The following is a 26,000-nucleotide window of genomic DNA, read 5'->3' as shown; positions in this document are numbered from 1 at the left end:
TACATGACAAATCTTCAAATATTTTCAGACCATTTATCTTGCCCTTCCTGGGTCTTCTCTTCTCCGAGCCAAGTAGTCTCTGTTCTTGTAGCCATTCCTACCATGGCTTGTTTTCAAACCCTGAGTTATTTGCCATCATCCTGGTTATTCCTCCATTGGTTTTCTCCTCTGAAATCATAGTGCCTGACTTTCACCCCAGCCCCAACTGGTGTCTGACCAAAACCAAGATCATCGTTCCCCTTTGCTTATACACTGTGACTTTGTTACTGTGTTTTCCAAAATGTGTCCTGCTAAATAGTCACACCACAATATGCTCCTTTCAAAGAAGGTGTCTATTATTTCTCAAGTTGAGAAACTACTTCATATCATATTCCTTTCTTAGAAATTCAGTGTATTCGACACATTAAAGCCCTGAACATCTTGAATGACCCTAATTCATATACCATTTCCCAAATGTATTGGACCCTTTCCCTTCATAAAACCTATTAATAATTTTCAGAGTGATTGGTTCATTGAATGTGCCTTGAAAAGCAGTGATACATCAACATATCCTAAGATCACATTACATTTCATGGTTTCAAAATTACCCCACAATTAACACTGAGCCTTTTGTTGAACAAAGCCCCACATTTTTCACACATACTGCTCGTGTGTCCTCTCTTGAACTTAGAAATAATCAAATTTTGCATAAATGTACCATGTTGTCCCTATGTTCACCTCATTGGGTTTAGCTCTCCACATTTCTTCCTGATAAGATCTTGGGTCTATCTCTGAAGATAGTCACTGTCTCCTGCAGCCTCTCTTACAGCCTTATGAATGTTTGGACAGCATTTTAAGTAACTCAGTCTGCCCTTTCCTAGTTCAAATGCTCTGAATCCCTCCACTTATCCCATAATTTTTTTATGTGGTCTGATGTTCGGCACTCTCATATCATAGATACTCCTCTCTAAGCACTGTAGAATTTAACAATTTAGGTCTTCATTGTTAGCTCTGCAAATGAACCTGAACTGTCTTCTTACATTGGTCTAAGCTAGCAGGTCAATGTGACAATATGCAGTCTTTGAAACAGAGGTTTCTGTGTGGGTCTGTATACTAAGGACACATTTCTGATCATAGACACAGATATAATTAATACTGCCGTTATCCTTTCCCAAAACCATTTCTTGGTTTTTTTTATTAGTGCACATTATTCATTTTAGCACAAAGAGCATTTATACTTTCCTTTTCAAATGAATGTTATCCTTTTTTCACTCTTAGAATCTCTGTAAAAACAATCATTAATTTCACATAGTCTTACTGCAAAGCACAGGTTCATAACTATGAATAAATTCTGTCACAGCATAAACTAGGTAAAGAAATCTTGCTGTTACCTAACAATGGAATTTTTGGAAGTTGAACTATAATATTTGGCTTGGCTAAAAATATAATCATTTCATTCTTGATTGTTATTACTATAAAAACAAAATTTGTGATCCTTCTCCTGCTAGGGATCAGAAATAGAATGACTTGCTCTATCTCATTACTGTACCGTTGGTAAGGTGCCACCGTCCCATCCACCTGCTTGAGCCAGCTTGCTTAGTGAGCATGTCCGAGGCCGCTCCTGGGTCTGTGACTGAGGCAGTGCAAAGCAGAGCTCCGCTGGGGATGATACCATACCTCACCTTTTGTCCTTGTCCAGCTATACTGATTGTGTGAAACTTCCTTTGACAACATCTTCTTGGCAAATTATATGCATATGTTGAGGGAAACCTGTACTGTATATGATTAACATTGGGCCAAAATTAAAATTCCAAAGGTATTCCTTTCAACCTTTTTTATCTCATAGCACACATGAACTAATTACTAAAGTTCTGTGGCACACCAAAAATATACTATATTTTTTTGCCAATCTGACCATTAGGTATAATTTTGATTCATTCATACCAGACAGATATGGTTGTGTTGGCTGTTATGTTTTATTTGGCAATCGAAGAGAAAAAAGTCATTATTAAGAAATCTTTGATTCACTGTGTCAGTTGGTTTTCTCTCTCCCTTCTGTACAGCCTGACTCTGATCACAAAATTGGAGATGTATTTTATTCATCAAAGAGTCTTTGTAGACCAGGTTTTTTAGGCCTGTACTTTGGTTGTTTCTCTGCTAGATCATTCGTGTAAATTGACTGTCATCAGGACTGATTCCCAGCATATTAGCTCATTTTCAAATGGCGTAAATGGACTCCCCACATCACTTTCCCACATGTTTTCCTCAAGTAGCAAGAATGGCTCTCCTGCGTTACATTAAATCTTATCCAAATGTCTGGACATTTATGTTATGGTCTAGCAAAGCCAGAATAGTTTAAGGGTTTTCTATGGCCCTGAAACTACCTTTAAAATATAATAACTCTTTGATATTTAACTCCTTCCGCCCCTTTCTTCTTATAACCAGGCAATAGTCTCAATTTCTCTGTGGATATTACTGTTGTCACTTCCCCTCCATTATGTTTGACAAAGCTTGTCTCATGGGCTTACATGTGCAGTACCACATTGAAGGCTCACCCTGCAGTGTCCTGTATCCTGGGCAATGCCCCTGCTGGTGAACAGCATGCTGGTTACCTGCCTTCCAGGTGGACCTCCCTGTCTGACCTTTAAGAAAAAAGAATGGCAGTCGGGGACAATTGCTTGTGCTGGTATAAATTTTACTTATGCATTAGGAAACCTGTTCTTTCTTGGACTCACTTTCTCTACAACTCTTCTTACTCTTGAAATCGCAGATATTTGTGTTTTGGTAAGTAAGTAATTCCTTCCTGAATTAAAAAAAAAAAAAATAGCCATGTCTTCAGTACTTAGAGCCTTAATTGGCAGGGAAGAGACATAGACTCCGAATCTTCTAAGTGAAGTTGTGCTAGATGTTTATTAAACAGAGTAAGCTTTGTCCTGGGGGCAAGAGTCGATACACAAGAAGCCCAAGTGTTCATGAAAGTTTTATAAACAGGGCGTTCTACTGCAAATGCTTTAGAATTATCAATGTCCTTATAAACAAACCAGTCACCTAAGGATGGCTGGTGGCATATTCTTCATCAACGCATCCCTCTGTTCTGAGCCTCTGGAGTTGGGGTTGCATCATGTGCATTATCACAGGGAACAGGGAAGGGTGTTTTATGTTATTGCTGTGGCTCACAGAGCAAGGCATGTCAGAATGGATGTTGGCGAGAGGAGGCCATTGGGTCATGATCTCCTTCCCTCAACACCGATGAAAGAGCCCCCGCTTAGAGAAGTACCCCCTTGTGTCCCTATCTACCCTGCTCAGAAATGGAGCCCATTTCTTATTGTGCTTGTGAGAAGGGTGCCTCCCACCTTCCGCAGCCCATCCTCAGCCCAGAAAGAGTAAGAAACATCATCCATGATTTCATGGAGCTGATAAACAAGTGTTAAACACCCATTTCAGAGGGCTTCTCAAGAGGGAAGGTGTTGGATTCAGCACTGGTATTTCGTTTTGGGGGAGTGTGTAGAGAGAAAAGGGAACGCAGGCATCTCCACTCTGTGTGGAACCGGAATTGAGATTCGATGAGGAGGGTGCTTCTCCCTGTATCTCCTCACCAGGATATTGAAGAGACCGTGGAGCAGACTCAAAGCCTGAACATGTATTGTCACTTTGCAAACGGCATCGGTGAGCCCAAGTACATGCCTGTGCAATCATGGGAGTTGTTGGCCCGGACGCTGGTGGAAGCCTTGGAGAATCACAACGACGTCAACGCGGTGATGGACCTGGTTCTCTTTGAGGATGCTATGCAGCACGTGTAAGTGCGCTTCTCTGGTTTTCTTCCCGCAGCTGCCCCTCTCCCCAGCGTCTGGGACCTCACTTGGGCATTTGAGAACATTTTGACAAAACCAGGAAAGCAGCTACTGGAAGAGCAATGAGTGCTGCTCCTGCCACTGGCCCTAGGGGGCACCGTAGAGCTGGACTCAGGCAGAACAGGGTTTATTATTTCCTTGTCTGTCATTTACTGTCCCTGGGCTTGACCACAGTGACACCATGGGAAATGTGAGATAACAAATGGAGCACCAGACAGCTCCAAGCCTGCATCCCCACCTCATACTGGTCCAAGGTCCACTTTTATAACAATGAGATTGGAGCTTTTTGTGTAGGTGTACATGTATTTCAAAAATTAAACAGCCTCATAGCTGTTGCTGCTATCAAATGAGTCACTGACGTAGTCCCCAAGCCTCCCAGGTAATGTATACTCATGCCAGTGCTACCCCGATTCTGCTCTTTATAGTCCGCATTCTGTGCCCCCTTCACCACCCCTCCCGCCTGCCCGCATTCTTCCACCCTGTCTCCTGATACCCCGGTGTCAAGCAGAACACCTTACTCCGTGTTCAACTCCTCTGAACTGCTCCTGCATTGATGAATCCTGCCTGAAATCTGACTGGTCCCTGAGTTCAGGAAGGCCATTTTTCGCCCCCATTCTATGGACCCCAGGGCTTAGAGAGAAGTAAGCACCCTCCTTACCCTTGTCTCATCCTAGTGCCATATTTAAACCATGTCTCCTTTCACCCCTCACAACCTCCTGTTTTTTTTGAAGCAGAAGTAAGTGGACTTTCACACTCATTACTCTTCTTGACTGTCATCTGCTAGCATCCAGTTCTGCCCATCACTTACCAGGACCCTCCTTCTCTCCCCAGTCATACACCTTTCTTCACTCCTGGCATCTGGGCAATACCTTGTCCTTCTGTTCCTCGGCCTCCCATAGCTCCAGTGCTCTTTCCTGCCACCCTACCTTAGCCACTCATTCACATGTTCCCGTCCTAGAACTTCTGTCATCAGTAGTGGGCCCACCTCCAAATTCTCCGTGGCCAGCATTCCACTCTCTGGCTTGCACTTTCCCCCTTCAATTCACCCACCAGCTGTTCTTAAACTTTATCATGACTTTATTCCATGAAGAGAAATAAGCTGCTTTCTCAAACTCTATTACCCCTTCGTCGACCACGTCCTTACTTTCCTCCATCACTATAGACTTGGTCGTCCTGGGGCAAGCTCCGTAACCTTCCTGTCATTGCATCCATGTGACAAAGCCCCACCGAAGTTAAACCCTACTCTCCTGTCATTCCACACCTGCCCCTAAGCAGCTGAAGATTATTGAAGAGCAATCCCCCACCATGCTGATTTGGTTGTTTCAGGTTTTCAGGCACCAATGTCAAATGGGCCCTCAACTTTGCTAGAAATCCCCCTCCACCACCCTTGCTGGCGTCCCCATCCTTTGGTGGCTGCTTCACACAGTTTCCTTTTCGAGCTTTTAAAACTCCTCCCCTCTCTTCAGTTGGTTAATGAGCACAGCTCTTCTTTCACTGAGATTATGAAAGCAACCAAAAGAGAATTTTCTTGTCTCCCTGCCATCAAATCTAAAGTCTATCTGTATTGCACCTGCATCCCACACACAAATACTGACTTTCCTCAACTTCAGTGACTGTTCGTACCTAAGGCCAATCCTTCCACCTGTGCTCTAGATCCCATCCCCTCTCACCCTCTCAGCGACTCTGGTCCTTCCTGCAGTTCTCTCTCCTCCCCTCTCCTCTCCCATTCTTTCCCCTCCCCTCCTCTCTCTCTCTCTCTCTCTGTTCCTCTCTTCCTTCTTACCTCATTATCATTAATTCTTTAATTTCCTGATTATATGCATTAAGGTAAACATGCCATATTATCATTTATCAAAAAAGAATAACCTATTCTTAATTCTGATATTGCTTTTCATCCACTGCACCATCTCTCTCCTATTTACAACCAAACTCATCGAAAGGGTGCACTTGTCACGCCTTCTCATTTTTATCCTCTTCTCAGTCACCTATTATCACTTAAACAAAGAAGTTCTTATTGATGTCACCAAAGACCTACCTCTTGCTAAATTCAGTTGTCCCTGGCGGGTCCTCCACTTATATTATGTGATTGCTCTGATGCATTTGTCATGATTAACCACTCCACTCATTTACATCCATCCATTCCTCCAATACATGTTTGTTGATCAGACAGTCTTAGTAGGAGTTCAGGGATCTTTGTTTTATTTACTGCTGGATCCCCAATACCTAGGACAGTGTCTGGAACATAGCTATTCTCACCACCCGGGTTCTTAACATTTTCTTTTGTTTGATTCTTCTACACCTTTCCTCAGCTTTGCTGCTTTTGCCCTGGATTCATTAATGGGACACTGGGGAGTAGTTACAGGCCCTGTGGAATATTACGGGCACGTGTGCTGTACATAGAGCCAGACCCAGGTTTCCATCCTGGTTCTGCCACTATTGGGCTGCGGTCCTTCCTGAAGGACCCTGAACTTCCCCAAGCCCCAATTTCCTCCTCTGGATAATAAGGTGATAAGAATGCCTATGTCATAGGGTCTTTGCTCTGTGTGAAGTGCTTTGCACTTAACAAGCAGTCCATAAACGTTAGTCTTTTCTCTTTGCGCTGTGTCCTTCCCTAGATAGGACCGTCCTGCTTTCCTAGTGCCTTCCTTCACGACCTGCACACAATACTGTTCTGTTTCATCTCAAAGCCTCGCACTGGGTCTTTCCCCTGCTTTTGGCATGATCTTAACCTATCTTTTTCTTTCTTTTTACTCCCACATATATTTTTCTGCTTCCTCTTCTTTTCTTTTAGAGAAAAATGCAGATGCACCTCTCTCGCGCCCCTTCTTTTGTGTGTCTTCCCAGTTCGGGTGCGTGCGCGCGCATGCGTGTTCAGCCTTTCATGCGCCAGCTTCCCCCAGCTGTGCTGTGGTGCAGCTTCAGCTTTTGTTTTTGATCACCCAGAAATTCAATAATGAATTAACTTAGACTGCCTTGCTTTTCTGGCCCAGCAGCCCTCTAGAATATTGATCTTCTTTTTAAATTTTGTAATTTAAATGCAGAGTCCTTTGCCCTCGTCTGAGGTTGTTAATGACTCCCCAGCTGGAGTTTCGTGCTGACAGTCGCAGACTTAACTGTTCTTCTTTGGAAACGTCATCACTAATGATGTATTTTCCATTTAGATATTGAATCACATGGACCGTGCTAAGCTGAGTTGAGGCCTCCTAGAACAGAGCCGGCGTTAGGCGACCCAGAGCACCCAGTTGGACTTCTCCTCGTCCTCCATGCTTGCCTCTCTCTTCTATTAATCCATTTCTGCCCCCTCCTTTTTTAATTAGAAAAGGGAACATGGATATCTTAGCATCCTTTATCGTAGCCAGACACCACCTAATGCAGACGCAGAGCAGCTGAGTCCTTGCACCTCCCATAATGAATGATGGTGTACATCACCCCAGAGGCGATGCCGAGTTTGAGATGCGCATCGTTCTCTTTAACAGAACTGTATGCAATACCTTTAGTGTGCCAGCACTCTACAGAATATTGATGGCATACACACTTTTCCAATGTCTAGAAATGGTGGCTTAATAAGGGAGCAGGAGAAGTGTAAATCTATCTGATACAAGACAGAGTACACCTAATACAAAAAAAAAAAAAAAAAAACATTATAATGAAAGTAAAATCATGAAAGAACTAAATGTAGATCAATAAATGACTCTTAAATATTTAGGGGAATAAACTTTACATAAATTTAGTGACTTACAACTTAAGTCCAAAAAGCTAAAAATTTCTCTACATCTGAAATATTAAAACTAAAAGATAGAAAGAAGTGCCCAACTGGGGGGGTATTTTGAGACATACATAAAGGGGTCTTACAAATCTAGAAGAATACTTCAACTGAGAAGTGGGTAATGGACAAGAAAGAAATTTTGTAAAAAAAAAAAAAAGACAGATATAATAATTAATAAGGAAAATGTTCAATTATCTACAAATTGAAAAAATAAAAATTAAAGTCATAACTGTTTCAACTATTAAACAAGCAGAGATTTAAAAAAATAAGACCCAGTGTCTACAAGGGTGGGAGCAAGACTCTCCAATCTGCTGGAGGTGGGAGTTGTTGACTCATACTTCTGCTAGAGTCTCCTTCAAAAAACAAATGTGTCCCATAGGAGAGATGAGGCAATAAGAATCCATGGACGTTTAGTTTATTGAGGCTAATTCTATGACTAAGTCATCAGTATATGCAGGAAATTTGCAGTAATGAAATTCAAATCACAGAGGCATTAATCTCATACACACATCTTGTTGGCACATCAAACTCCACCCGCCAAAACTTCCCTCAAGCCCTTCCTCCAAATTGGGGTTAGCTAGACCCTAAGCTGCTCTACCTCTCATGACCATTACTTAATTTGAATATTGAATTTCTCACTATAATATCATTAACACAAGACAGGGACCCAAGATTGTTACCTGTGCGATTCAGCCTCAGACTTACCCTCCGCTCTCTATGGTTGGACTTGAGCTGAGTTCTTGTTTGACACCTTCTTTCGATCCCAAGACCAAAAGCACTGTTGCCTCTTCCTCCCGATCTCATCCACGTCTCCACAGTGGCTTTGTTACTTTGTTATGTGTCCCCAAATTCACTGGCTTAACACGTTTTCATTCAGCTAACCTAATCCAACTCAGCCTCCAATATAATAGATCCCCGTTTTGATTAATCTTACTTAAGAAGAGTACAAGTTGGTGCCACCATTCTAGGGGCAGTTTTTTAAAAAGCCATAAAAATTGTCTTACTCTTTGACTTGGCAGTTTTACTTCTAGGAACTTATCCTGTGGACATAGACATATAAGCTAAAAATATTCACAGAGCATTATTTATAACTGGAGAATGCTGGAAACAGCCTAAATACCCAACAGTAGGCTATTGGAGGCAAGGATGTTATTCTATATGATGGAATATTATTCCACAATTAAAAGCATGGTTTAGCAGATGACTCAGTGGTCCAGGGAAATAATCACAGTATATTGCTAAGTGAAAAAATTATTTCAAAGCACTATGTTCTGTATACAATGTGAACCCAACTTTGACAATATATGGAATAAAAATACATTGAGTTTTCAGATGTAATAAATGTATATACACAAAAATATATACTTATAAACATACAGTCACAAAGAAAAAGTTCAGAAGGACATATAATTAATGCCAATAGTATTTATGCAAGATAGAATTGCCGTTTTCTGTTTTATGCATTTTTACAATAAATAGTTACTGTTTTTAAGATGGTAAGAGAAAGGGGCATAGAAATTAATCCTATAAAGGATGTAGGTACCTTACACAAGCATATACACAGTGCTGGAGAGAATGTTTTTTGAACCTGCTGGCGAATCCTGGAGGACGCTGGGAACAGCACAATGGAAGAGTGGCATTTGAGGAGGGGCATGTGGAGTGCATTCCTAGGGGCAGGGGTGGGGGGGGGGGGGCTCTAATCCATGGCCTGGAATATCGCCCCATTGCTGGGGTGAGAATATTCTCACTGAGAGCGGTAAGCATGGATAGCTGCAAAGGGAAGAATCCGGAAGCCAAGGAAGCGGTGCCTTGCAGAAGCACCCACAAATGCTCATTACAGGGCCGCCAACCTCCAGGAAGGACAGGAGAGAGACAGCTAAGAGCTGCCTGAGGGCCCTCTCTCATTCACTGACTTGAATTTTGCTGCTTCTCTCCTCAGAGAAACAACTTCCCCTGATTGTTTCTCATTGTATGCATTCTACGATTCTCTTTTTCCTGCCCCCTCCCCTTGCCTGAAAAAGTACAGATAGATGAAGCAAAATGAAGTGCGGAGGTGGGGCAGTCAGGTGTGGCTGGGGAGGGGCTGGAGGGGAAGCCCCGTCCCTCCCCTTGTCATCATGGCCCCACCTCCTGCGCCCCTACTCCTGCCTGGCAGCCCTGGGCTGTTCCTCCACCGCCCCTAGTGCACCAGTGGCGACATCAATCCATTCGGTGCAGGAGGTGAGGCCAGGTTTGGGAAGGACTGAACTCACGTTTGCACAGCTGGGCCCAGACTCGGCCTCCAAGGAGGGTCCCGTTCTTCCTCATCACGTGCTCTCCCCCCTCCTCCCCGCCCCCCCGGGGGGGGGGCGAGTGACTGGAGCCAGCGCTTCTGCCTCCTTCTCTGTAGCTGCCGCATCAACCGCATCCTGGAGTCCCCGCGGGGAAATGCGCTGCTGGTGGGCGTGGGTGGCAGCGGCAAGCAGAGTCTGACCAGGCTGGCGGCCTTCATCAGCTCCATGGACGTGTTCCAGGTCACGCTGCGGAAAGGCTACCAGGTCCCGGACTTCAAGGTAAGGAGGAGGAGACCTGCCTCTCTCCCGCTACCCACAGCTGCCTCTCATTAGCCCTTTACGTCCCTTGCCGAGAACCTTCGCTCAGTTGTCCACGCGTGTTCTTCTTGGATCCCGCTCCTCTCACCAGTGTCAGCCTGGGGACACTGGCCGTGCCAGGGCTGTGGGTGCGGGACCTCAGCTGCCTTAGTCACACCCGGGCAGCCTCAGCTCTCGCCCAGATCGGAAGCACATCTGTTGGGTTGGCCAAAAAGTCCGCTTAGTTTTTTTCTGTAAAATAAAAGACACTTGTTGGTTGTGTTTTTGTTTTTGTTTTTGTTTTTTCATTTTTACCAATAACGTTGTTGATTTGGACATTTTGAGTATGTCAGCTATCTCCTGAGTGGTAGAATGTTGATTGTTCTCAATTAATAACTATCAACTTGATCTCTGTCAACTTCAACTGGTCTATCTGACCAACCTTGGAGCATCCTCCAGTGAGAAATCTCTAGCACAAAACTTCACAAACCATTTTTGACGTTCAATCAGTCACAGCACCTTCTCCATACATTGCACAAATCTTTCTTTGCATTTCAGTTGCATTTTACCTTACTTAAAATAATAAGGCATAATATACTGAAAATATTTTCTTCCATTTTTAACATTAAAATGACTACACAAAAATTCACCAATTTTGATACGTTTTTAAAAAATGCATGCTGATATGACAGCTGTTACAATACAATGTAACAAAATTGTTTTGAATGGAGTTAAAGGCCACTAAGTGCTACTAGAACCATCTTATGGGGGGAAAAACCCAAAAGTTTTGGCCAACCCAATATATCAAGTTCAGTACCCAGCTCTCCAGCAGCTTTAGTTGACTTGGGAGGAATGCTGACAGTCTGTCCAGGTTTTATAAGAAATGTATATTTCAAAGCTGTGTTTGGTAACCATCAGCCCACTGGGACCTTCAGTGACATTTCCTGGTTTCGGTCATCAGGCACTTAGGAGCCAGGATGCACACTCTGGAAGGTGGAGGAAAGCTTTGTATAAAGCTTTCAAAGGCACTTGCTCCATCCCCTCTCTTTTATCCACGGCCACCATAGAGGCACAGAGGGGAGTCGTGATGGGATTCCCAGCAGGATGCTGCTCTTGCTGTCTTGCTGTCCCTGAGAGAATTCTGGCCAACACTGAGCCAGACCTACCCAGCCGCCTCCACAGTCTCTCAGGTAGTGATGCTCCCCACTGCTCTGAAACCACAGCTCAGCCTCTCAGAGACTGGCTGAGTCTAAGGTCATTCATGCCCCGGGGTCACATCGGGTCAATCTTTACCACTTCCATAAAAGAGGAGACAACACCAGGGTCACGTCGGATCAATATTTACCACCTCCAAAAAAAGAGGAGACAACACAGTGCATATGAGAACTATGCATTTGCAGTATGGCCTAAGACTGTGGTTCTCAGACTTGGTGATGTGCAGAAATACCCTTCAAATAATGCTGATGCTGGCATCCCACCCTCCAGAAATTCTGACTGGACTAGTCTGGGGAGTTGCCTGGGCACCAGGAATTTTCAAAGCATCTCCCAGAGGATTCCAATGCAAGCTGAGAAACATTCATTATCTTTGGTAAATCTGCAAGTACATAAGGTTGAGAACCATTGATCTAAAAGGAGGTTTTTAACTTTAAAGGGGAATTTTTTTAACATGAAGGAAGGACTACTCCAAGGAAATGTATGAGGCTGTTAGAGAATGAGCTTGGAATGGTGCAAGAGGCAGAAGACCAAGATTAGGGAGTGATGGCTGAGTTTTGTGAGAGGGATCCACAGGGATCTGAAATTAACTAAGCTGGGAAACTTCAGGGCTCAGCATCCTAGCCCCAGACTACTATCTACGTGCAGTTTTGAATGGTTGTATTTTCCTACCAGGTGAGTGTGTGTGTGTGTGTGTGTTCATCCCCCTATATATATTTTTCCAATACAAGTTTTTGCTGAAGCTAGTCATAAGAAAACAAGACGCAGTTAGAATACAATATATTCACCCATAGACAAGTATCCCCAGGTACACGACTTCTCTCAAGACTGAGAGCAATTGCTTGCCTTCTGAGGCAGGTCACTCACTTGTATGACAAGTCTCTGTCCTTTGGAAAGCTGTTACCTCTTTGCACAAAGCAGGAGCTCTAGCAGATAATGCAGGAGCCACAGTGGTTTTGTGAACTAAATATCTTCACTGTTTAATTTTACTTGCCCTCCACTATCAAGACCTGGGAATGAAGCATATTTTTCCAACTGTCAGTGAAATGTAGAGCTCTTCCCTACCTCCCCTTGCCATGTGGCTTTATTTCCCATAAAAATAGACAAGAAAGCGGCCCCATTCCTAGAGAGTGAGTGGGGATCTCTTGTAAGAAGGCCCTCTTCTCAGAGATCGCTGATAGTGGTTGTTTTTGCAGATGGACCTGGCCAGCCTGTGCCTGAACGCTGGGGTGAAGAATCTCAGCACAGTGTTTCTCATGAGTGATGCGCAAGTGGCTGACGAGAAGTTCCTTGTGCTCATCAATGATCTCTTGGCGTCTGGTAAGAGACTCTTTGCACTTCCATGACTGATAAATTCCCCGGGAGCTGGAGTCATTTGGTCTGAGGTCAGGAGGGCTGGGTCTTAGAAATGACAGAGAAACTGATACAGTGGAGAACGGGTTCATCAAGGTTTGTCTAGGGTTGGTGCTAGACCTGCTGTTCTGGCTCTTTCATTTACCTTTCATTGCCAAACAGACCATAATTCAGGGGCTTTCTTAGTGGGACTACATCTGATAATTGGGAGAAGAGCAGGTTAAAGGCCTGCTATTTCTTCTCCAAATCCAAGACAGAGAAATTAGAATTCAAGTATATTAGGCATTAGCAGGAAGATACAGACACAGAGAACACACACAAAATACTTATACAATAGAGCAAGGCTACAGTGCCAGTTTAATTAGTCAAGGATTCAGACCTTTTTGGAAGCAAAGTGGGAGCAAGAATAATATCTCCTTATGATTTTCCTTGGTTTTCGAAGAACTTGTTAGGGGATGGCAGCTGCTCTATGACACTATCAATGAAAGACAGGACTTCAGCCAAAGTTCACACTTGACTCTTTACTGTCCTTATTTATCCTTATTTATTTAGGAATTCAGGACTTATGTCAATCATTCTAGAAAAAATATATATATACCTATGCAAATTCATCCAATATATATAAAAATATATACCCAAGAAGACAATATAGTACAGAAATTACATATTTTCAAAAATGTGAGGTGTGTGTTTATTTTTTACATTTATATTAATTCAAATGAGAATAGAGCTTTTCTGGCTCTTAAACCAGATTCAGCATCTGCAAACCACCCCTTCATCTGGGTTAAAAACATGGTCAGTGAGCAGATGCTCCTAAATAAAATGTCTGCCTCCAGCTTCCCAGCATTTCGGAAAGCTCATTTCTCCGCAGTTCACCCGTCTCTTTAACTGAATACTCTTTAGTTCATAAAGTCCAAGGACCATGATCACAATATACTTTCCCAAGTCTGTCTCATGGCTTACGTTCAGGACAGCTCCTGCCAGGCAATCCCTAAGAACTTACCTGCTTCAGGGCCACTGTTTGCTTCACACTTTGTGCACCTGTCCCCGAGGCCGTTTTACTAACACGCCCGTGAAGAGCCGCTGGCCCGTGGTCCAGATCGTTCGCCGGCAGGCCCTGTGCGCAAGCTCTGGTGCGTTTCTGATGAGGACCAGAGCTCCGTGCTGTGCTGGCTCTGAGCGCCACACCCTCTTGTACCTTTCCCAGCCTGCCTGAGTTCAGCCAGTTTATACCCAGGAGTTTGTCTCCTAACTCTTACACCTTTTCTCCTCCGATCCATGAAGGTTCCCTTTCCTAAACACTGCCTTTTCAGTATATCACCTACAGCATCGCCTTACCTTTTATTATTTTACCACATAATAAGCGAGGGGTCCAATTACCCTCCTACCCTCAAGCTGTGCCCTGAAGTCTAATTTCTAAAATAATCAGAGTGAAATGGTGCTTCCAAAGGCTTACAGCTTTGGAGCTGCCAGGCAGGTTGCCAGCCTCGCCCTGCATCTCTCCTGGCTCCAGGCCAGCCAGGTCACCTTGTCCTAAAAGACAGAAGATGCTACACTTTTACCAAATGAAATTTAATTCCTCACTTAAATACTTAGATTTTTTCATTTAGGAAAAAAAAAAACTTTTCTTCAAGTTGAAACGAATTTCTGAAGCCCTGCCCAGTGGAAGCAAGGCATTCAGACTGCTTCAAGGCGTGGAAGGTCAAGCTCATCTTTCCCTTTTAAGGCTTCTATATGTAAAGACAAAATTTAGCAAACACATATAAAATTTGCACCAGCACCTTCTTGGTTTTCCAGGTGCCAAACAGAAACGCCAAAAGGGCAATGCAGAGAGATGCTCAGGTGATCCACTTTCTTTCCTTTTCTTCACGTGTACTACTTTCTCATCCGAGGCGTCCGAGGCCATGGCTCTGCGCCTCCTCCTGCGTTGCTCAGCCCTCCCTCACCGCCCACATCCAAGAGAAGCTCGATTGCCACCAATTGTACCCTTTGCCATTTCTGAATCCATCTCTTTTCTATCATGGCCACCACTGATCTGTTCATCTTTTGCGTCCACAAATGCAGATCCTTCTTAACTCACCTCCCCACCTCCCAGGAATCTTCACTCCAATCCATTCTCCTCGCTACTTCCAACAGTGTCTGTCTAAACTGTAATTTCTTCATTAATTGCTCACTAAATGCAGAATAAGATCCTTTTATACAGAAAACAAAAAACAAAAAAAATGTGTTTGACCTTGACCTCGACCTCTTCCTTTTCTGCCCTTGCTAGCCTCACCTCCCCCATTTTGATGTAGTAATTTCTCGCTTCTTGAGGTATCACACTGGGCTGTCCCCTGACATTCTTCCTTACTCACAGACCCTTCCCTTCTCTGTCTGGATTAGCTTCTATCTTGGGTGTTTTCTCTGTAGGAAATCACTGATCCACTGCCACCCCAGGGACCGAGAAGCCTCACCCCGTGTTTCCATGGCAGCCAGTGGTTGCACACACCACCGTTGTATTAGAACAACATTGTAAACTTACAAAAGCAGAGACCATGTTGTCTGCTGTTGGTTAAATTTTGTTATGAAATAATCCAGCGATACAAAATAAGAAGATTAGATAACTGCCATCCAGTTCAGGAAATCAAACAATACTGATATAATTAAAACCCTCTGTAGAGACCGAGTTGTTTCCATCATTTATATTGTCAGCACTTAATGCATCTCCTGGCTCATAATTATTGTTCAGGAGGTATTTGTTGAACAAAGGTGTGTAACAGCATGAGAATGACGTGCTATGTTACGTATTAGATATTACTATTGAACATGTGCTTTGAGAAGGTTCCCAGCCATATAGATAGAGGGACAGGGTTACTAATACAGTCACTATGCTCCCTTGCTTTTTCTCCCTTGAGATCAGGGAAATGTTTTTGAAAAACGTTAGGCCTAGAGGGGGTCAGAGCCTTTAAGCCAGTGTGAAGCAAATAGGTTCATAGAGAATCTAACCCTTACCTTTGCCCTTTTTATCACCAAGCTCCAGCTAATGGAACCATCTTACATGATCAGCTCTCTTCCCCCCAAAGTAGCGATAGCCTCTGAGAGTCCCAGACTAACACAGAGAAAATGATGATTGGTCTGACTTACCAGATATCAGGACATGTCGATGACCACATGGAGCCTGCAAGCATTTGGAAGCAGAAACAGGGCCTCCCAACTTAAGGTCTCAGGAGGAAACTTTTCAGATATTGGGTTGGCCAAAAAGTTTATGTGGTTCTTTTTTTCTGTAACATAAAAGACACATTTTTCATTTTTACCAATAACTTTATTGATTTGGATATTTTGAGTATGTCGGCTCTCTCCTGCATGGTATATTTGTTCTCAGTTAATGGCTTGACTTCATCGCTATCAACTTCAGCTGGTCTATTTGACTGTGGAACATCATTACCCAGTGAGAAATCTCCAGCATGAAACTTCACAAACCACTTTTGACACGTTTGGTCAGTCACAGCATCTTCTCCATACACTTCACAAATCTTTTTTGAATTTCACTTGTGTTTTTACCTTTCTTGAAATAATAAAGCATATTTTTGTCCATCTTCAATATTAAAATGGCTACACAAAAATGCATCAGTTTTGAAAAGTTTTTTTTTAAATGCACACTGATATGACAGCTGTCACAAGACAATCTAACTAAATTGTTTGTAATGAAGTTAAAGACAACTAAGCGCTACTAGAACCATCATGTGGAAAAAAACTGAAAGAACCTTTTGGCCAACCCAATATTTAAATAATCTCTTCCCATGTCACCACAAAATCCCCTCCGTCAGTTCAGTTTCCTGCTTCCAACATTACTACCTACATCACACAGGAAGTGACAGGAATATTGTCAGGAGACATTGGGGCAGCAAATCTGAAAATGCAAACTTTGCTCCCAGTTCAGAGGTGTTTATCCCCAGATATCCCATCTGGCGATCTTCTTATGGGTTCTTGGGATCTTGTGCCAAACATTACCATTGTAAGAACATGGAAAAAGTCTCTAAATGGCCTGGAGGCCTTCAATATCTCGGTACTAAAGCTCTCACATAAACCAGGGTAAGCAAACTTTTTCTATAAAAGAACAGAAAATAAATATTCTCAGCTTTGCAGACCATACAGTTTCTACCACAACTACTCAACTCTGTCTCTGTAGCATGAAAATAGCCAGGCAATCCCTAAATGAATGTATGTGTTCTGTGGCCAATAAAACTATTTATGGACAATAAAATTTTAACTTTGTAATTTTCATGTGCCATTAAATATTATCTTATTATTTCCAATCATTAAAAACTGCAAAAATCATGCTTAGCTGGCAGGTTATACAAAAAGCATTAGAGGGCAAGATTAGCCTGTAGACCACAGTTCTGCTTCCTTGAGATCCATGATCTGATTCATAAAACACTCCAAAGACATAAAACGTACATATTTTAAATAAGAGGAGGGCGAAGAATGCAGACCTATTACGAATGATGACACCAAAGGGAATCCAGTTTCCCACTGAAGGGCTCTGAGCTGTTAACACATGAAGACAGAAGAGAGGCGGGGGAGGGAAGGAGACAGCCGCAGAGGCAGGCAGGCCCTCCGGCTGACAGCCCGACTCATGCCAAGTCTGTAGGACCGGTCTCTTCTTGAGGCTGCCTGGAACTTTTTGAATCCCAACACATGCTAAATATTATTTCATTTTGTTAGCAGTTTTCTCTGACCCCTGGTTAATGATTCTGAAACGGGTTATTCTATTCATGAGACATTTTGACAAGTTATAGCACAGGTTGTTTATTATGCATGCTATGAAATATTTTAATGAGTGGAAATCAAATCAAATTCATTCAGGTAAGGAAAGAAATAAATGATCATTTGCATGAAAAAAAAATTTTTTTTAATTTGAACCTTGTAAGTGATTAAGTCTAATTTGTATGAAACTCAGTAAGCACCTGGCTGAACTGGTGTTGTCACTACATAGGCCAGACATTGTTGGAGTTAGCAAGAGTCTCCTCCAGAGACGGCCGCCTCAGTGAGGGACAGAATCATATGCCTAATCACTCTGATACCAACCATTTTTCAGAGCACCCATCTTAGAGGGCACCCTGTGGGCAGGGTAGCCCCAGGAGCTTCTGCCATCCCTAACGTCTCTGTGATGCTGACATTTCTGTGTTGGTAGTGGAGGAAGGAGGCAACGCGAATGTGGAGAACTTGAAAGAGGAGCTTGTATGTGATGCTGGGTCCACCTGAAACCTTGTGCTGAGAAAATGGGAAAGAGCTTTTCTGAAGCGCGCAGACCGTCCTGGAGTGACCCGCAGTCACCTTCACATCACAGCCGGGGCGCTCAGCACGTAGCTCTAGCAGCGCCACCTTCCCTCGTACCTCCCCCAAGCCCATCTCACGGAGAGCACTTTTGTCACTTAGTATCAGCTGCACAACTGTCTGTACCTCCCAGTCTGCGTCCGTTTCCTCCTTGCAGTTTTCGCCTCCCCTCCCACACCACCATTCCTCCTTTCCAAGGCCAACTGTTCATTGGCGCTGGGAGCGCGGTCCCTGGTCTCTAGTTCAGGAAGTTGTTCCACTCTACCTCTTCTTTCAATGTCTGACTCTCCCTCAGTTTTCACATTCTCACCACCCACATTTATTTTTCCATTTATGTTTTCCTCTATTTCTTTACCAAATATTTTGGATATATACAAAGTAATAAGACAACCAACCATACAATTTTGAACAATGTTGCAAAGAAGAAACCTCTGGTGTGCATGTGCCCGGAACTTAGATTGCTAAATTGTCTGGTGTGTTCATTTCAGCTTTACCAAAAAGTGCCAGGTTACTCTCCAGAGTAGTTATAGAAACTTATTCTCTAACCAATAGAGATACCTGTTCTTTCTGACCAGTACCATCTATTCTTCCTAATCCCAACATTTGGTATATCTAACATATTAATTTTTGCCTCTGGGTATGAAGTATGATATCCCTTTTTTCCCTTATTAGTTGTGACCTTGGAGCATCTTCTCAAGTATTTATTGGCTATTCCTTTTCTGTGAGTTGCCTACTTAGATATTTTCCCTTCAGCTCTTGGGCTCTTTTGTCTTTTTCTTAAAAATTTGTAAGTGTTCTTTATATATTCTGGGTACTAACTCTTTGCTCATTATACAGGTTGTAAATATCTTTTTTGAAGTCCATATCTGCCTTCTCTCATGCTCATTTAGTTTAAATGCTATAAAACTTACTTTTATATGCTGTATGCTTTTTGTGCTGTTTAAGAAATCTTATCCAACACCATAAAAATGATCTCGTGTATTTTATTTTTAAATTATTACTGTTTTTCTTTTCATATTAATGTATTTAAATTCACCTGGAATATATTTTTGCATGGTGTTCTAATTTTATTTTTTAATATTAACATTGAATTAACCCTAACATCACTTACTAATTATTCTATCCCTTGTTTGCACACTGATTTTTAATATTGATTATCGATCTGTATTTGGGTCTGTTTCTAGGTGTTTCACTCATTGTTCTATTTATTTACCGCAGCACCAATTTTACTAACATAGCTTTATAAGGAGACTTGATTTCTAGAAGGGCAAATTCCTTCTGGTTCTTGTTCACAATATCAGCCATTTTTTGCCCTTTGCTCTTCCATATAAATTTTAAAATATGCTTGTCAGGGTCCAAAAAGAAACCAATTTGGTCTTTTTATTGGAATTGCATCTTTATGATACTGGTAATACTGAATCATCCACCCATGAACACAAAAATATTCCTCTCCATTTACTTAGGGTTTTATTTACTCCCTTCAATATTGTATTATACTTTTTATATCAAGACCTTTGCACATTTTTTGTATATTTGTGACTGCCTGCCTTATTTATTTTTTGGTATTCTTAGTAACTTTTTTAAAAACTTTTTTTTGGTTGAAATACAGAAATGCCATTTTATTTCCAACTTTGATTTTATATCCAGCAGGCTTGTTGTTGAACATGCTTTTGAGTTCTGATTATTTATATGTATATTCTCTTAGATTTTTCTATGTAGAAAATTAGATTCTTAACAGTGATAGCTTTATTCTTTTTGTAACTATCCTTATACATTTGATTTATTTTTCTTAACATTTTGCATAGCCCAGGACCTCATATAATGTTGGATACAAAACATATAACAGCCATGCTTGTCTTGTTCCTGATTTGAAAGACAATATTTTAATTTTTCACCATTAGGTATGATGTTTGCGTTGAGTTCTGGCTGAGATAGGATCTATTATGAGAAATCTCACTTATTCCTAGTTTGCTAACCATTTTTAGGAATGTTATGCATCTACTTTAGTGGTCATATTGTTGTTTAATTCTATTAATATAGTGAATTATTTTCATATATTTTTCTAATGTTTAACAATCCTTGGATTTCTAGGATAAACCCTATTTGGTCATCACATATTTCTTATTGTATATTTAGTTAATATTTGTAAAAACTTTACCATATGCTGCCTCATTAATACATATTTTATCTAACTTTCAGATTTTGCCAACCTGGTAAAAAATTAATTATTATGAGTAACTTTAAAGTATATTTCTATTATTATGAGTAAAGTTGAATGTCTGTTCACATGTTTGCCAGTCTGACCTGTACAAACAAAAAGTAAGCATAATTTCAATGTGCATTTCTGTTATTACAAGTGAGGTAAAGCATTTGTTCATGTGTTTGAAAAACATTTGTAGTTTCTATACTGTGAACTCCTTTTTTGTATCTTTTACCCCGCCTCTCTGTTGAGTTATTGATCTTTTCCTTTATTTGGAGAGAGAGAAAGAGAGAGAGAGGGTTTACATTTTAAGAAGATTAGCTATTTAACTATAATTTGAATTAAACACATATTTTCTGTTTCTTCCTTTTTTGGTGGGAACATTTTAGTTTTACTCTTGGCAAATTTCAGTTATACTATACGGTGTTATCAGCTATAATCACCATGTTACACATTCACTCCTCAAATCTTATTCATCCTCTTCTCTACTGCATTATTTACTAATTTATTTTTACATTACATTTATTGGGGTGACATTGGTTAATAAAATTATATAGGTTTCAAGTGTATGATTCTATGATGCCTCATCTGCGTAGAGCATTGTGTGCTCACTACACAGAGTCAAACCTTTCCCCGTTATATATCCAACCCCCTTTACATTTTACTATTTTCCTGCCCCCTTCCCTCTGGTACCTACCCTACTGTTGTCTGTGTCTGTGAGTTGTTTGTTTGTTTGTTTGTTCTTTTTGTTCACTCATCCGTTGCTTTCAGTTTTACATCCCACATGGAATACTACTCAGCCATAAAAAAAGACAAAATACTGCCATTTGTGGCAACATGGATGGATCTCAACAATATCATGCTGAGAGAAATAAGACAGAAAAAGTCAAGAACTATATGATTTCACTTAGTCATCTTATAAATTATTAAAGTTTGAACCCTTTACCAACCTCTCCCTATTTTGTTCACCCCTCTACTCCTGGCAACCTCTTTTCTACTCTGTTTCTATGAGTCTGACTTTTTTTTAAGATTCCACATATAACACCAAGCAATGTTGGTCTTTCTGTGTCTGGCTTATTTCACTTAACATCATGTGTTCTAGGTTCATTCAAGTTGTTGCAAATAATAGGATTTCCTTCTTTTTTGAGGCAGAATAATATTCCTATGGAGATATATATACACATATATATAGCATATTTTCTTGATATATATATACAGTGTATTTTCTTGATTCATTCATCCATTAATGGACATTTAGGCTTTTTTCAAACTTTGGCTACTGTGAGTAGTACAACAATGAACATGAAAGTACAGAGACCTTTTCAAGATCATGGTTGGGTTTCCTTTGTGTATATACCCATAAGTGGGATTGCTGGATTATACTGTAGTTCTATTTTTAATTTCTTGAGGAATCATCATGCTCTTTTCTATAGTGGTCACAGCAGTTTACAATCTCACTGACAGGATACAAGGGTCTCCTTTCCTCTACATTTATATATAGAACAACCATTCTAACAAGTGTCAGGTGATACCTTATTGTGGTTTTGATTTGCACTTTTCTGATGACTAGTGATGTTAAGTCTCTTTTCATGTACCTCAGCCATTTGTATGTCTTCCTTGGAAAACATGCATTATCTTAATTTGTTTTGGGGGTTATGTTTTGTTGCTTTTACACTTTGCTTATGGTGTTTCATTGTGTAATTTTTTGATTTTTATATAAAAGTTTTTATTTATATGCATCAAATTTATCTTTCATTGATAAAAATATCAATGTTGAGTTATAGTTAGAAAGTGCTTCCCCACTCAGAGATTATAAAATTTTTCCCTAATTTTTTCTATCATCTTATTATTTTATTATTTTATAGTTAAATAATTTCCCATTTGGAATTTATCCTAGTGTACAGTATAATATAAAGGTCCAACCATATTTTTTTAACCCTAGCTTTCCTAATACTATATATTGAATGTTCATCTTTTCCCCACCGAGTTAAGATGTCATACTTGTATAAATTTCATGAAGCCACACCTGTTCTCTGCCCTCCTCACTAATAAAGAGCGATAGCTTATTATTTTATTTTATTTTTAATTATAGTTTACATTCAATATTATTTTGTATTAGTTTCAGGTATACAGCATAGTGTGATAGCTCTTTCTTCTTAAATATATGGACTTATCTGTATGTGTCTCATGGTCCTGTCACCAGGTCTTATAGCTATTTTACATCCGTTTTATTTATCCTGTTAAATATTAAGCCCTTTATGAGCACAATTCTAGAACAGTAGGTAGTAAATACATGCTTTAAGCCAAAGAGGAAAAGACTGTTGAAATCTCTTGAGCTACCAGCTGTTGACCCAGGACAAGAGGGTTCCATATACCCTGTTTCATCCTTTAATGTATAATTTTTCTACCATGATTTGGAGTAAATATGGTGTCTGCCCACTTTCACCAGCAAAAGTGGTGGAACACGGCCTGAAATCCAAAGACCTGTGTCACAAGGGTGAATAACATTATGTCCAGTTGCATCACACGGACAGATGCCACAGCTGTCCATCTGTGCTCCATTTCTTCCTAGGAGAGATCCCGGATCTCTACTCTGATGATGAAGTTGAAAACATCATAAACAATGTGAGAAATGAAGTTAAAAGCCAAGGTCTGGTTGACAACAGAGAGAACTGCTGGAAATTCTTTATAGACCGTGTCCGACGACAACTGAAGGTATAGAAGGATTTACTGCTCAGGGCCGGAGATGATTCATGAAAGCCTCTACTAATATTTTGGACACAGCTGTCCTAACTGATTGTCTTGGGAGTGGGAGGGAGCGGGAGGCGCCTTCTCAGCCTTTGCTAGGATGCCCTTCCCTTCTGCTTCATGGCCAATGGCCTCCCTCTTGCCTCATACAGTTTTAGGTTTCCCACTTTCTTGGCTAGAAAGGCTGGCTAGTAATTACAGATTTTTGTGTCTGTTTCTCAGTTTCCTGGGAAATTAAGAATCCAAGGTTGGCCCTGGCTGGGTGGCTAAGTTGGTTGGAGTGTCGTCCAGTACCCCAAAACCCCAAAAAGTCGTGGGTTGAATCCTCAGTCAGGGCACAAACATAAGTTGTGGATTCCAACCCCAGCTGGGCCCCACACAGGAGGCAACTGATCAATGTTTCTCTCTGTCTCTCCCCTCTCTCTCACCCTTACTCTCTCGCTCTGAAATCAATAAACATATCCTCAGGTGAGGATTAAAATAAAAAGTCCAAGGTTGTATCTGTCTGTCTGTGTACTTCCCTAATACCTTTCTGGTTCTCCCACCTTTCTGACGTCTCAGGTGACTCTCTGTTTCTCCCCCGTGGGGAACAAACTGCGTGTCCGCAGCAGGAAGTTCCCAGCCATCGTGAACTGCACGTCCATCGACTGGTTTCACGAGTGGCCTCAGCAGGCCTTGGAGTCTGTCAGCCTCCGCTTCCTGCAGAACACCGAGAGCATTGAGGTGAGAGGGAAAAGGAGACACTCCTCAGGATTCTTTCGACCTCAGGGTATGAGGAATTCCATGTCCAGAATTTCAGGGTTCAAGTTCAGGCTTGGATAGAGTTATCGGGATAATTTTCTCCATGTGGTGACACAACAGGGGTTGGGAGCAATTAACTCCAGTCTTCATGGCGAGACTCTCTCTTTATTTCCTGCTCTTTGATTGCAGCCCACAGTCAAGCAGTCGATTAGCAAGTTCATGGCTTTTGTCCACACAAGCGTCAACCGAACATCCCAGGCGTACCTGGACAACGAGCAGCGCTACAACTACACAACCCCCAAGTCATTTCTGGAGTTCATCAGACTCTACCAGAGCTTGCTGCACAGGAGTAGGGAAGAGCTCAAGGCCAAGATGGAGCGGCTTGAGAACGGGCTGCTGAAGCTCCGCAGCACCTCTGCCAAGGTAGTGACACCCTTCCAGTCTCTCCTGCCAGTGGGGGGCCGAGAGGAAGTGGGAGCAGCCCCCACTCAGAGAACTGGAGGGGTCGAACTTGAGGTCTAAAGGTTATTTATGGTTTCCCAGTGGCCCTGGGATTATCAGAAGCAGTATCAAGAGTTAAGGCTGAGCTCATCCTCACCTTCAGGCCTGGGCTGCTCGCTCTCATTGGCGCTGGAATCCCCAGGAGCACCTCTGCCCTCTTCCTCTTTTTCATCTCCTCCTTTCACATTCCTTTCCTGTCCAGTCTACTTCCCTCCCACCTTTAAAACTGAAAGAGATGAATGTTTGAAAGAAACGGTTGCAGGGGCCCACCAGTTTTCTTCTGTTCCTTTTGTCTTACAGTCTTCTGTCAAAGAGCCATTGGGACCTAATTTCTTAAACAAATCCTGTCTCATTTCATGCATTTCCTCATATATTTCTAAGTGGTCAGCCATCAAAAGACGGCCACTGTTGTCCTGTCCGAACTTTCTACTTACTTTTCCAAATGGAACAAGTTTATTTCAGTCAATATACTATCCTTATATTGGGGACAACTCTAGCGCCTTCTCTGCCCCTGCTCATGCTCATCAAACGTCGCTAGTCCCTCGGTGGCCCCTTTCTATGCTCTGTTTACCCAGCACAGAGCCAGCCTCTCACAAGCTGACGAAACTTCATTTGCACACACAGCTTGTCCCTGTGGGTATCCAAGCCTTGCGTGTGCTATCATTTCTCACGGCTTCGCCTTTGGAACGGCTGTATTGAACATCTTCTTCTGACGTGTGCTTTCTCCCCACTTCGGTGTCTGGATTCACAGGTGTAATATGTCTAAAGGTTTTCAGCTCATTTAATTGGATGCAGTGAAGCTTTGCAATCTGTATTCAGATCCTTTCCTCTGCTTGGGAAATTTTACTTCTGTTACGTGGTTTTGTTCATCTGTTCTGGCCTCTGCTCCAGGAGCAGCGATTAGCCAGATGGGTTCCCTGTGCCCCATATCTGTTATGTCCTCACTCACTGTTTTCATCCCTTTGGCCTTTTTCTCTACCTTCTAGGGGAGTTTTTCAAGTTTATCCTCAACAATACTGACTTGATAGGGTGTAATATTGCTTCTGCTCCTGTGCTTCCAGTGATGACTTTAATTATGCCATTACATTTTTAATACCCTACCAGCCCTTCCTCACCTCATCCTTTTTGCTTCCCCGTTGCTTTTTTATTTTAGCCTGTTTTTCTGAAACGGTGTTGCAGAAACTGTTCTATCAATGATGCCAAAGAGCTTCCTCCATGTTTTTTCTGGATCTAGTAGTGGGCCATTTCAGAGCTGTGTTCTTCTTCTTAGTCTTCTAGATGCTATTTATTTTCTTGTTCTGTATTTATATAAAAAACCTTTTCTATTTACTTAGCTTCAGACATGGTGAGACGTCTGTTCAAACTCAATGTTTGTCAACAAATGGCATGTGGCAACGATCTATGACATGGCTCTCTTTCCTTTCATGCCATGGTCAAAGCCCTTTTTTAGAGCTTTTGTTGAAGGAAGGTTAAAATACACACACACCAGTCTGAGTCCACGTGGCTTACCTGGGGTACCCCTTTGTCGTAGTAAGGTAGCATCTTCTCTCCCAGTCACCTTCTGCTGCTGTCAATCTCTGATGTGTAGAAAACAGCATGAGAAAGAATCCCAGATGCAGCACAACCAGATTTTTTAAGCATCTCCCACCTTTTCTTCTTTCTGTCCCCCCACCGACTGTACCCTCAGGACATTCTGCATCTCTACCAGCACCGTACTACCTCCTACCCACCTATCCTCTGGGAATGGCTGATCAGTCTGTGCA

General features: G+C 41.9%; 1 protein-coding gene across 2 annotated transcripts in view; it reads left to right on the top strand.

Moving 5' to 3' along the window:
• Window positions 1-26,000, top strand: part of DNAH9 (dynein axonemal heavy chain 9) — a 303,753-nt gene that overhangs the window by 184,611 nt on the left and 93,142 nt on the right. For both annotated transcript variants that reach the window (XM_090290843.1, XM_090290844.1), the window contains 6 exons: window positions 3,579-3,775; window positions 9,986-10,148; window positions 12,575-12,698; window positions 22,820-22,962; window positions 23,557-23,718; window positions 23,926-24,159. In XM_090290843.1, coding sequence (XP_090146969.1) covers window positions 3,579-3,775; window positions 9,986-10,148; window positions 12,575-12,698; window positions 22,820-22,962; window positions 23,557-23,718; window positions 23,926-24,159 — 1,023 coding nt within the window. The remainder of the gene's footprint in view (window positions 1-3,578; window positions 3,776-9,985; window positions 10,149-12,574; window positions 12,699-22,819; window positions 22,963-23,556; window positions 23,719-23,925; window positions 24,160-26,000) is intronic.

Source organism: Furipterus horrens, unplaced genomic scaffold (assembly GCF_987537825.1).
Source record: "Furipterus horrens unplaced genomic scaffold, mFurHor1.1.pri manual_scaffold_11, whole genome shotgun sequence".
NCBI classification, from domain to species: domain Eukaryota; kingdom Metazoa; phylum Chordata; class Mammalia; order Chiroptera; family Furipteridae; genus Furipterus; species Furipterus horrens.
The sequence above is the reverse complement of the archived record's forward strand: the minus strand, read 5'-3'. Positions and strand labels throughout refer to the sequence as shown.